The 12,468-nt window shown below is 48.2% G+C and overlaps 1 protein-coding gene across 1 annotated transcript in view; it reads left to right on the top strand.

Annotated features, from left to right (window-relative positions):
* Nucleotides 1–12,468, top strand: part of COL20A1 (collagen type XX alpha 1 chain) — a 53,240-nt gene that overhangs the window by 16,944 nt on the left and 23,828 nt on the right. The window contains exons 12-20 of the mRNA XM_010396865.4: nucleotides 320–449; nucleotides 934–1,079; nucleotides 2,747–2,870; nucleotides 3,330–3,469; nucleotides 4,067–4,196; nucleotides 4,723–4,865; nucleotides 5,939–6,071; nucleotides 11,093–11,235; nucleotides 11,826–11,955. Coding sequence (XP_010395167.1) covers nucleotides 320–449; nucleotides 934–1,079; nucleotides 2,747–2,870; nucleotides 3,330–3,469; nucleotides 4,067–4,196; nucleotides 4,723–4,865; nucleotides 5,939–6,071; nucleotides 11,093–11,235; nucleotides 11,826–11,955 — 1,219 coding nt within the window. The remainder of the gene's footprint in view (nucleotides 1–319; nucleotides 450–933; nucleotides 1,080–2,746; nucleotides 2,871–3,329; nucleotides 3,470–4,066; nucleotides 4,197–4,722; nucleotides 4,866–5,938; nucleotides 6,072–11,092; nucleotides 11,236–11,825; nucleotides 11,956–12,468) is intronic.

Here is a 12,468-nt window from a genome sequence, read left to right as displayed (position 1 = left end):
GGATATGATTTAAAGAAGCAAATCCAAATCGTGGACGAATTTCCATTGATTTCAGTGAGAGCATGGCTAGAGTCCTGTGCTCAGTGTTTGCAGAGATCCCAGGTTTAGAGGACAGGAATCCTTTTTGCCTCTCACCTCTCTGCTTTGGGGAGATGCTAGCTATCACAAAGTGCAGAGAGAGGGCAACTGGGCTTCATGTTTCTGGGCACAGATCTGCCACGGAGAAGCCACACTGGCCAGGGATGGCCAGTTCAGCCGTTCCATTGCTGAAGGGCAGTAGCACCTCCCTGCCCTGACAGCCCTCCCTTTGTGCTTGCAGGTGGTTTTAGAGGGAGCAGAGTCCTCTCTGCAGCTGTCCAACCTGACCTCGCACACGGAGTACCTGGTGTCGGTGATCCCTGTGTACGACACCGCGGTGGGGGACGGGCTGAGAGGCGTCACCTCCACACGTAGGTCGTGAGTAGAGAGAATTGTGCTGAGGGGTGCTGAGGAAAGGCGAGCAAAGCTCGATCTCTGACCACCTCAGACTGGAGAATGCCATTGTACATTTCCTCACCCCTCAAGTTCGGGCTATCTACAGCTCTCTTTATCTGCGGAGGTGCTCAGAACTCAACCAGGCAAGATCCTGAGCAACCTGTGCTTTGAGCAGCAGGTTGGGCCAGAGACCTCCAGGGATCCTTTCCACCTGTGTCATTCTACAAAGCAGAATGTGGCAGTAACACACCCTGCTAGAAATATATTGCAACTCCTCGCTGGTTTTTTATCCATGGCGCTGAGTGAATTAAACTCTCTGTAAAGTAGAGACTGTGTTAGATGTGGGGTGGGTGCCTGCCAGCGTGCAGTAGCTGCTGTAAAGCCAGGTGTCCCCTGGGTTTTGAGTTGTTGCAGACCTCATACACTGAAGGTACCTTTGTGCCTTATTTTTCTCTTTAGTGCCTTTGTCTTCCCCTCGTTCCCTGCGCGTCTCTGAGCTGAGCCACAACAGTCTGAGGCTGAGCTGGAAAGCAGCCCAGGGAGCCACGCACTACCTGGTGCTCTGCTCTGCAGCCCCTGATGGAGCAGAGGACTATACAACAGAGGTAGAGTTTGTGACAATAATGATAATACTGTTTTTTCTCTGTCTGGGCTGAGTTTAGTGCTAGCTCTAAGATTTGGCAATTGGTATCATGTGGTCAAAGAAAAAAAATCTATCAGAATTATTGCCAGAAACAGCTTTCATAAAAGATTCTTTTTTATGGTTTGTCTCAAAGTGATTTATAACTGTGAGGGTTTCATGTGGGAAATCAAGGCATGGGAGAGATCTGACTGCCTCCTGGGGCCCTGGAAACCCAGGCACTGAACTCACATCCTTGCAGCCCCAAGTGTAATTGTTGTATCCTTGAGGCTGTACATAAACATCTTGACTGTGTGTGTCTTTAAAAGTTAACTGAAAATGTGTTAGGGCGGATTTTGCTGACATCTGAAAACAGACCTATGACACTGCAGATGAAAGAAACAATGCTTGACGAATGGAAAATCCTTAAAAACATCTAAGAACGCTTCGTTGTGCATTTTAACACATTATCTAGAGTACCTGTAGGCTGAGGATATGAATTTTAAAAAAACAAAGTGAGTGGGGAGGAACATTTACTGCCTCTTTGACTAAGATTGCCCCTCTGAATGCACAGCAATAGAGGCAATTGCAGGATGGTTTTCAAAACAGATCAATTAATACTCTGCTTTCAGTGCATACTCATGGGGTTTTAATAAGATTCAGAACATCTGAAGCAAGACCGACGCTCAAATTTGTATTTCAGAATATTAAAACATTTCCACAGTTACCTGACCTACTCCCTGTTAGAGTGCAATGCTCCAGGCCGATGGGATGTCTGCAAAACCAGCATTAAAATGTTCCCAGCTTTTTATAAACTGTGCTCCAGTGTGTGCAGACTCCTAAGTGTCCCCGTGGTGCCTTTCTGCAGCGAGCAGGCTGCGGAGCAGAGCGGTGCCCGTGCCGTGTTAGCAGCAGATGGCAGCAGCCCGGCTGCTCTGGGGCTGCTGGCAGCGCTCCTGCCAGAGCTTCCCGTGTGTCTGAGAAAAGCGGGATCACAGCTCTTGAATACCCCCCGATCCAACCCAGAGCAGCAGCGTTTTGGTGTGAGAGAATCAGGGCTCTGCAGAGCAGGGTAGGAGGAGGTGCTGTGTATCCCCAAAGGGCAAGAGAGACAGAGATCACCTGCCCAGGTGGGGAAGGGACTGGAGAAGAGGAGAATGAGGGGAGACATCATTGGGGTCTGCAGCTTCCTCATGAGGGGAAGTGGAGGGGCAGCTCCCCTCTGTGCTCTGTGTGACCAGCGACAGGACCCGAGGGAGCAGCTGGAGCTGTGTCGGGGCAGGTTTAGGTTGGAGGTTAGGAAAAGGTTCTACCCAGAGGATGGCTGGGCAAGGGAACAGGCTGTGAATGGTCACAGCAGCAGCAGCCTGACAGAACTCAAAGAAAATTTGGACAACACTCTCAGGGACACGGTGGGATTCATAGGGTTTTCCTGTTCAGGAACAGGACTTGGATTCTGATGATCATTGTGAGTCCATTCCAACTCAGGATATTCTGTGATACTACGATTCTAAGACCATTCTAGATTGGAGAGGACCCCTAAGTGTAACCAAAGGGTCCTTGGCCCATGCCTCTGTAAGGTCCTGCTCTCTTAAGTGCATTGGGAGGTACCCTAGAGCTGAAGGGTACCCTAAACCCCCTCTCTGTTGGCAGGTGAAGGTGACCCAGCCCGAGGTGCTGCTGGAGGGGCTGTCCCCCAGCACTGGGTACTCTGTGGCAGTGTATGCCATGTATGGGGAAGATGCCAGTGATCCAGCCAGCATCCAGGAAACCACCTGTAAGTGCTGCTGCTCCTTACTGAGTTGTTATTAAACACTTAAGGCAGGAGGGACGTGTGAAATGAGGTGCTTCCCATATTGTGCATCTGGCCTCTTTCCTGCTGGATCTGAAGCAAGTATTGGTCCTCAAGGGGATGTCTAATTGCATGGTGAGCTGTGAAAAAGGAGTGATGCTCCCCTGGTAATAAAGGACTCCTGAACTAGGTGTTCCTTGAAGTCTTTGTTGTCTGGGGTGGGAGAAAGCAATCATCTGGCTCATCCTCACCTAAATCTGCGGCAGCCCTTCATAAGCTCCCAGATGTGTGTGTGGTAGTGAATAAAGAGAATATTTGCCTGCATAGTTGAATGAGCCTCTTGGTTCAAGGTGGGATCATCTGAGGGCAGCAGGAGGCAGCGGGTGGCATTGCCATTGTGCAGCCTGTGAAGGCTCAGAGTGCTGTCACTAACTGTTGTTGCAGTGGCCTTGAGTCCTCCCAGGTACCTGAGCTTCTCCGAGCTCAGCCACGCTTCCGTGCGGGTCAGCTGGGAGGCCGCGGCCCCGGCCGTGCGGGCTCACCACGTCACCTATGTCTCTAGCAGAGGGGGCAACGCTGGAGAGGTGAGTCCTCAGGGGCTGGGGGAAGGAAAAGGAGCTTGGGAAGTTGGATAATGCCCTGTTGTCCTTCAGCTGCATGATTCAGGGAGAGCTTGTGTGCTGGCAGTGTGTTAACTCTGAAATGGGCACTTTTGCTGCAATTATCACCAAATGCTGACCTCTCTGCAGCTGTGCTCTCTAGAGCCATAGGATGGTTTGGGTTGGAAGGGACATACATAACCATCTAGTCCAACTCCCCTGCAGTGAGCAGGGACATCCTCAACTAGATCAGGCTGCTCAGATCCCCATCCAACGTGGCCTTGAATGTTTTCAGGGATGGGGCATCCACCACATCTCTGGGTAACCTGTGTTAGTGTTTTACCACATTTGTTGTCAAAAAGTTTTCCTTATATCTCATCTGAATCTACCTCTTTTAGTTTAAAGTCAGGACCCCTTTTCCTATAGCAACAGGCCTTGCAAAAAAATTCTGTTCCCATCTTTCTTATAAGCTCCCTTTAAATATTGAAAGGCTGCAATAAGGTGTCTCTTTTTCTTCAGGCTGAACAAGCCCAAGTGTCTCAGCCTGCCTCATAGAATACTCACACAACTCCCCCACTGCAGGTGGAAGTTCCTGGCACTGCAACATCCACTGTCCTGAGACCTCTGTCCTCCCTCACCCAATACTTCATCAGTGTCAGATCTACATACGATGAAGGGGACTCCTTTCCAATTACTGGCAATGTCACCACCTGTAAGTAGGCAATGGAAATACTTCTGGTCTCAGTAAGAGATGACAAAGTTGGTTTGTGGGTATCTGAACTGGGATGTTTTGAAGACTGGCCCCAGCAGCTCGTGGCCAAAACCCTTGCACAGAGTGCAGATGGCTGCTGTTCTTTGTGTGTGGAGTATGTCCAACTGTGTTATGCTCAAAATGAGGTGGAAGGGATCAAGAAAAGAAGCAAATTAAGAAAAGAATAATGTATCCCTAACATCTGCATCCTTGAGAGCCCTCCTAGCCTTCTTCCCTTTACAAAACTGGTGTGATATGTGTCCTCTCTGTAAATGAGATAATCTTTCTTAAGTACAGCTTTAAAAATAATTTACCCCTGTCTGTCCTGATGACTGTTGTCATATGGGTCTGAAGAAGCGACAGACAGGCTGGTCTCAGGCATCTGCTTGGTTGATGTTGTGCTCCCCAGCCATCTGCTCCCCACCTTGGCTCTGACATGGTGCTGTCTGTGCCTGCACTTCAGCTCCTTTCCTTGTGCATCCCTCAGTGAAGGTCCCTGCTCCTCGCGCTCTGAAGGTCACCGAGCTCTCCGGGAGCAGCCTCCGCCTGCAGTGGGAAGCTGTCGCTGCCTCGGATGTGGTTGTCTATCAGATCAAGTGGAGCACAGCCAGTGGAGAGAAGCCTCAGGAGGTACGAGCCCACACAGAGCTCTGGGGAGGCTGGGCTGGCTCTGAACTCACCTGCAGGAGTGGCAGAGAGCTGTGTAAAACTATTCAGGCAAATGCACTCCAGCAATTGAACAGTTCAGCAGGATCCCTCCTGGATCTGGCTGTAAGTGGAGCAGTCACCTTGAGTGCTGGAAGCAGGAGGGACAGCAGGGCAGAGTCCTACAGGCTCTGGGAAGATTGCAGAAGTGTTCTGGAAAACCTCAAGGATGAAATTTAATAGGGACAAGCAGAAAGTGTTAAGCTTAGGCAGGAATAATTAACCACAGGTATACGGGATGTAGAACAAACAGCTAAGAAGCAATTCAGTAGAAAAAGATCTGGGGTTGCAGAGGATCAGCAGCCCCAATGTCAAGATGCTGTGGAAAAGAAAAAGACAATACTCAAGTACTTATAGCTGGAGATATTGCTTCTAAGAAGGCAAAGCATTTTCTCTTCTCAGTGCTAGGAAGCACTAATACTTTTGGGATGCTGCTCTTTGGGAAGCATGAGGTCCAAGTGAGGAGCACACAGAGGAGAATGACCAGAGACAGAGCTGGTGCAGGTGTGGCAGGGATGGACCAGGTGACTTCTTCCATGTGAAGCCCCTATTTTCAGTATGAGGTCAAACAGCAGTTTAAATGGAGGCTTAATACCTGAGTGTCTCCTGCAATAAGAGAGACCAAACATGTTCCATTTGGGCTGGAACAGAGAGCTACTGGGGCTTCTGTCCCTAGGTCTCCTAAAAGCTGGAAACTGAGCAAAGGGATTCAGTGCTCCAGGCAGGCACTGCCTTGTGTCAGAGCTCTGTGTGGTGGTGCTGAAGGAGCTGCTAATTGTAACTGGGCTGCAATGCACAAGCATCTGCTCTGCATTATTCAGGGCTGGAATTTTGCCTTTGCTTACATGTGTGCAACCCCAAACAGTAAACTTTGGCCCCAAAGCCCGGTGCTAACTCATTTGTGCCCACAGACAATCTATGAGCCTGGCACTTGGGTGGCATGAACCAGCCTGGGGCTGCTCGGGAGTGGGACTGACTCATTTCCTCCCCTGCTGCAGCTCTCCCTCGCTGGAAATGTGGCGACAGCCGTCCTGCCAGGCCTGCAGAAGAACACTGACTACAAAATATCCATCTGGGCCTACTACAAAGATGGTGCTCGAAGTGACACCGTTTCTGTTCACCACAGGACCAGTAAGTGACCAGTGCTGGGATCCACAGCCCAGGGATGACAAACAGGGCATGGGATGCCTCATAACTCAGCACGCACCAGCAGCTCAGACTGGTCACCTCCAGCTCTGAAAACCCAAACCTGAATGTGTGAAAAAGTCTAGAGACATTTAGGCTTCTGTCTGAAAACGTTCTCAATCTGCCCTGAGAACAGGAGGCTGGACAATCACATCAGGCTGGTGCATTTTAGAGGTAACTGATAATCCTTGCACATGTTCCATGTAGAATACATTTCATCCCTCCTGTGCTTCTGTGCAGTGCATGGATGGAAATGAATTCTGAGGGTGTCCAGCTGAATGTGTCACTGTGCTGCCTAAGGAACAGTTCCTGTTAATAAAATACTGCCTGTAAGGAGGGTGAAGATTTCCTGAGCTGTGTCGTTGCTGGGCTGTGCCTCACTGGGGGCATTACAAATATGGGAGGGAATCCTGCAGGCACACTCTGCCTTGGAAGCATTATCTGAATCTGGCTTTGTACAGGCAGGATATGAGATTTTAAAGTGGCACTCCCAGAGGTCCTGGTAATTAATATTGCCTGTAAAATCACTTTGTTGGAAGTGAATGGAGCACAATCCATTCAACACCAGCAGTCCTCCCTCTCCTCTCAGATCTCATCCTCCTCTGCAGAATAAACTCATTTAGGCTGATGTTGAGCTGATGAAACCTGAAGTAAATGGTAATCTTGGAATAAGAAGCTCAGGTTTTATTAATAATAAATAATAATAACATTTTTATAGGAAACTATCTCAGACAAGTACCTTGGAGCTGCATACTGACAAAAGAAAAATAAAAGCAAGCATCCTATTGACACATGATGACAAGAGGACCATTAGAGCTGTTTGGAGGGTGTAGGAAAATTAATTACTGTGTTTTAAGCTATGAATTATGAAATGTCAGAGGAGCTCTCTCAGTCCAACAAAAGGACACGTGACAGTGCCCTTCTAGGCACGTTTGCACAAGCCAGTCCTTGCTGCTGCTGGCACCCCAGTGGGACAAGGAAAGCAATTTGATTTCTACTTGTCAGCTGCTGTCCTTGTGCAGGAGCCCTGGGAATTGTCAGGCTTTGCCTTCTGCATGAAGGAAGAAAAATTCTGCAGGAAGCCAGGGGTGCAGCTGGGCAGCCAACACAGGGTTCAGTGCCTGGGTGCTGCTGATCCCTTTGCAGGAGCAGTCAGGACACTGCCGTGCTTCTCCCAGGCATTATTTGCATGTGAGATCAATGGTTTTGATGCTAATTATTTTCTCATGTTTAAAGTAAGAAGTGCCAACAGAGGAGAAGTGGCACGGAAGAGGTGGCTGGTGATTTCTAGTGCTGCTCTGGGGCAGGTTAGGGGAAAACTGGGGATGCCAGAAAATTGCTGAAGGCTTGTGCAAGGGATGTACAGGAAGATGTGGCACTAGGCAGGACTCTGGGGAATCCTGGGACATGGTTATATTTCAAATCTTCAGTGTTTCAAGCAAAAGCTGCCACCTTGTGCTGTGTGTGGTCAGGATGGCCGGTGGTGTTAATCTACCATCAGAGCTGGTGGATAGTAACTCATTCAGACACAGCATGGAAATCTCATATGTTATCTGAAAACCCAGACCCCTTGGTCTGATCTTTGAGCCCTTTGCCCCTTAATTTTCATTATAAAATGAAATTCTGAGGGCTGAAACATCGATGAAAGCTCTCTGGTTCTCCTCCGGGTGGCAGACTTTGGGTTGCAGCCTGGGGAACAGCACTGATCAGGCTGTGCTGAGCAATACCAAAAGTGTGTGCTAGAGGAGGTTGTGGAAGGGAGGAAGTGTTTTCTTTTGCTTTCATCATTGCTTTTCTCTTTTTCTTCCTTGTCACCATCTCTTTACATAAGGATAGGTCAAGTCATAAAGTTTTTCTTAAAAATGTCTTGGTAGAATTTCCAAGAAATGCTGATGTTTAAGGGCAGTGACTGAAGCAAAACTCAGCAGGAACTGGTAACACAAGAGTCTCTCCCTGTCCTTCATCCTTCCTGGAATACTTTCTTCTTTGAAGGTCAAGGGAAAACATTGCTGGTTCAGAGCAATGCTCTTTGCCTCTGGTTTTGTGAAATGGAACTGAGTTCTTCCCCTGGGGTGAGGTGAAAACACCAAGTTCATTTTATTCAGGGCCAGTAATTCCTCTTGTCCCACCTGCAACACCCATTTTGAGACCAAATGTTTTACATTCATGGGACCCTGCAGACACCAATCCCTCACAAAATACAGACCACCAGAAACATCATCCTTTTGTAAAAACCAACAACACTCATCACTGTGATGTGTCATTTGGAAGGACTGGGATGAGGTCTCTCATCTTTCTGGTAGGAAAAAAAAGTTGTTTCAAAGTTATGGTTTGAGATTTGTCATTTTATGAACTCAAAAGCAGTGAATAGCTTTAGCTGGAGAAGAAAATTCAGAGACAGTGATATGGTGCAGGCCCCTTCTTGTCTTGGAGGAATTGGAGGTTTTTAATTCTTTGTTTTGACTAGAGGAAAGAAAAAAGTTTGGGATCATTTTTCAGTAACCCAGTTAGCAAACTTTTCCCTGCAGACTTTCCAAGAGGCAGAGCAGGAACAAAAGCATACTGATGTATTTCCCACAGACAACAAAACTGTTAAAATGTGCTGCTTACCCGTGGTTCTGATGTTTCTTTTTTCTTTTTGTTATATTTAGACTGAATTCTCATTTGAGTTGAGCTCTCCTTTCAGCCTGTTTTATAAATTGTCAAGTGTAGCAGAGTCCTTATCCTTGACCAAAGACTTTCACAGTGATCATCTGTCATACTAATAACCAGCCTTAGTGGTACTTCAAAGCCACACAAACCCTCCAAGCAAGCACAGGGCAGCAGATGATGCTTTCCTGAGAGGAATCTGCTGGGACATGGAGGTGCTGCTGAATGGTGGCCCTTGGAAAATGCTGGAAAGGATGGCTTTGGTCCTGCTGAGAATCAGACAAGGACCCTCCTTTGTACTGAGGGAGAGTTCTTTCATTTAGGCTGAGGAAAAAGAAATTGAGCAAAAAACCCCAGTCCCTTGTTAGTCCTGGAGAAAAAAGAGAAAGCAGTTTGGATGGGAACTGCTGCTGAGGCTGGGCTGAGCCACCCTGGCTGGCTTTGCACTGAAGTGTTTTACAAAGTGCCTGTGTGCCAGCAGCTTCTCCAGCCTGGGGCTGGGAAATCTCTTTATCCAGCTCCTCAGTGAGCTCTTCCTAGCAGAGCGTGCATGGTAAATAAAAGGGTTTGAAATGGGGGAATGAAGCTTCAACCCATGGCAAGAAAAAACATGGCTTATAGTGAATATATAATAATCATTGCAGGTGAGGACTTTGATGGAGTGGAGCCCAGGGTTTTATTCTTATTTGAGAACTTAGGTGCCTGTGATGCTGGTTAGACCTGAGAGCAAGCAGGGATTGCTCCTGTGGAGGACCAGAGGTTGAAGAGGTCAAAGACACAGATGGTGGCAGAGATGCTTCTATCCTCCAGGGCAGCTTCAGAAGGTGGCCTGTCCCCTGTCTGTCAGATCCATGCCATCAAATTCTGCCAGGCCTGAGGGCTTTCCAGAATAAATCTGACTAAAGACTTCCCCAAACTTTCCCTTTAAAGTTCACTTAAGCAGAGTCTGCCCTTACCTCAGCTGAAGGAAATAGGCAGCGCAGGCAGCAAAGATGCAGCACTGACTAAAAAAGTGCTGCTGAAGCGAATTTATTCCTGCTCTTGTTTTCTTCTCTGCTTTACCTCGTGGTCGTGCACAGCAGCAGCCTCCAGCCTGATTCAGCTGCTGCAGTCTTGGTTCAGCCTCAGTAAAAGTAAGCTCATTTTATACACAAAAGGGAAGGAGAATCGATGAAGATGCAAATGATCTTCACTCAACCTGTGCTTTAAGGTCACCCCAGGCTTTGCTGGGTGAGCAGAAGATCCTTACAGGGAAAACTGCAGAACAAAAACCTCATCACCTGGGTGTGTTTCTTTGACTGTCTTTAGGGCTCACCCATTATTTTTAGTGTCTTCTGAATAAATTCTCCCTTTGCTCTGTCCAGGACTTCTGTGTCTTCATACCAGCACAGGTTCAAGGGCAGACATGTGATTTTATGCTTGGAAACAAGCCCCAGGAGTAGATGTCCCCATGCTCTCAAGCCTCTTTTTGAGCTCATTATGCCCCCTCTGCCTTTCCCTTCCTCACTCTCCATCTCTGCTCAGAGAAATCCCTCCAGCATAAGAGCCTCTGTCGTCAGATCCAGTTTGCTGCACAGCAGGACACCAGGGAAAGAAATGCATTTATGTAATTAAAAATGGCTCAGCTTTGGTCTCTGGCAAACTCTCTTCTGGCTGTCTGGCTCAGCCCACCACCTGTTTGGGATACAAACATCCCAGGATGTATGTCCATACATCCCAGCCCAGGGCCAGAGAAGAGGGAGTAGTAGCTCAGGCACGGTGTGTGACCCAATCCAGGGCTGTGGGTGTTGGTGTCAGAAGCTCTAGACAGAACACTGGTGTGCTGGATGCTCTGGATTTGGGGTTTTTTTAAGAGTAATTTTAAAACAGAAAAAGCTGAAAATTATTAGAAATTAATAATGGATTAACTCTGATATGTGATCCAGGTTTAATTGCCAGTAAAGCTGTTTGTCCAGTTTGATGAAACTCAATTTCAGTTTGAGTACCCTTGGTGTTTGTTTATGATGAGTACAATGGGTCTCTTTTCCTTGTGCTTTCAGGATTCTTTCACTCCTCCAAGCATTTTTCCCATGTCCTAGACTTGGAACTGATGAATGCTTGAGGTGTGGTGTGTTATACTTGGGCAATCCTCATGCCTCCAGAATCTATTTTCCCTCTTACCTGATGCCCAGGATGCCCACATCTGCTCTGAGCACTGATTACCTGCACAGCAGAGCACTGAGGCCTTCAGAAATTGGCCAGGAAGCAAATGCTGCTGGCTCCATTTATAGAGATGTCTCCCTGCTTTTGATGCTGTACACCTTCCATCCCTGCCACAGATTCCCGGAGCCCACCCACCAACCTCTTCATCAACTCCGAGACCCCCAGCAGCCTCCAGGTGCACTGGACCCCTCCTGATGGCCGTGTTCAGCACTACAAAATCACCTACAGCCCTGTTTCTGATGCTGCTGCCCAGCAAACTGTGAGTGCCCAGCTCCTTTGTAGGGGAAAGACACTGGGCCAGAAGCCCATGGGGACAATGTGTCCAGAGGAACTCTGCTCTCTCCAGTCAGGTTTACTATCAGGACTCAAAACCAAATCTCCTCCTGCTGATATGTTGCTTTGTAAACAGGACTCCAAGACTCTTTTGTAATTAAGATATTTTTCTCCATCAAAGCCACTGATAATGCAGCTTTCTCTGCTGCCTGAACTGGGGTGGGGAATTCTTGGAGGCAGAGGAGCGGGGGGATAAACCTACTGCCCCTCTGGCTTAGGGAGGTTAAATATTATCCTTTTAAAACACAGATTCCCTACTTAAACAGCCTGATTATCCTGTTATAAGGCCCTTCTGCTGCATTTCCATGAGGAATACTGGGGTCTTTATAGGCGAAAACGCTTTTTCCCTGCACATGGCCAGACCAAGAGCGACACAGCCAGGCTTCTTTGGCTGAGCTGAGCAGGAATGCTGCTGTGAGCCTCACATCCCAGGAGTCAGCCCCACCTCACCCTGGGCTGTGAGTAAGAATTGGAATGAGAACCCCAAACGCTGGGATCTTTTTTCCCTCGTTGTAGATCATGGCTTCTGGCAAGAGCAGCAGTGTGACCCTGCAGTCCCTGCTGCCTGATCGAGCCTACAAGGTGACCATTTCTGCCATCCACTACACAGGAGAGAGCGAGAGCACATCCACGACGGGACGGACAGGTACAGGGATCAGCTGGAATGTGCACATTCTCCATCACCCTCCATCTCTCAGCCTCGAGGCAGCCTCTGCTCGGACAATAATGGCCTCACTTCCACTTGTCTCTGGCTGAGGCCCGGGTTTTGCTCAGCAATAGAATATTAGCCTTGAAAAGTGGAAATCCTGCCCCAATTTCTGTAGTCCTGTGAGTTATTGACAATTCTGGGATGAGCGGGAAGGGCTGGCGGCCCTTTGGGTTTTGAGCCAGGCATTACAATCTTGAATAACAGAGCTCAGGCATGGCCTCAAGTTGAGCTAGGAGAGGTTCAGGTCAGATATTAGGAAACATTTTTTCACTGAAAGCGTGGTTGAGCACTGGAAAATGCTCCCCAGGGAAGTGGTAGAGTCACCGTCCCTGGAAGAGCTAAAAAACCGAGCAGATGTGGCACCTGCCGATACAGTTGAGTGGACGTGGTGGTATTTGGTCAAAGGGTGGACTTGGTGATCTTTAAGGTTTTTTCCAACTTTATGATTTT

This window comes from Corvus cornix, chromosome 20 (assembly GCF_000738735.6).
Source record: "Corvus cornix cornix isolate S_Up_H32 chromosome 20, ASM73873v5, whole genome shotgun sequence".
NCBI lineage: Eukaryota > Metazoa > Chordata > Aves > Passeriformes > Corvidae > Corvus > Corvus cornix.
Note: the sequence above shows the minus strand (reverse complement) of the source record. Positions and strands in the feature narration are given on the sequence as shown.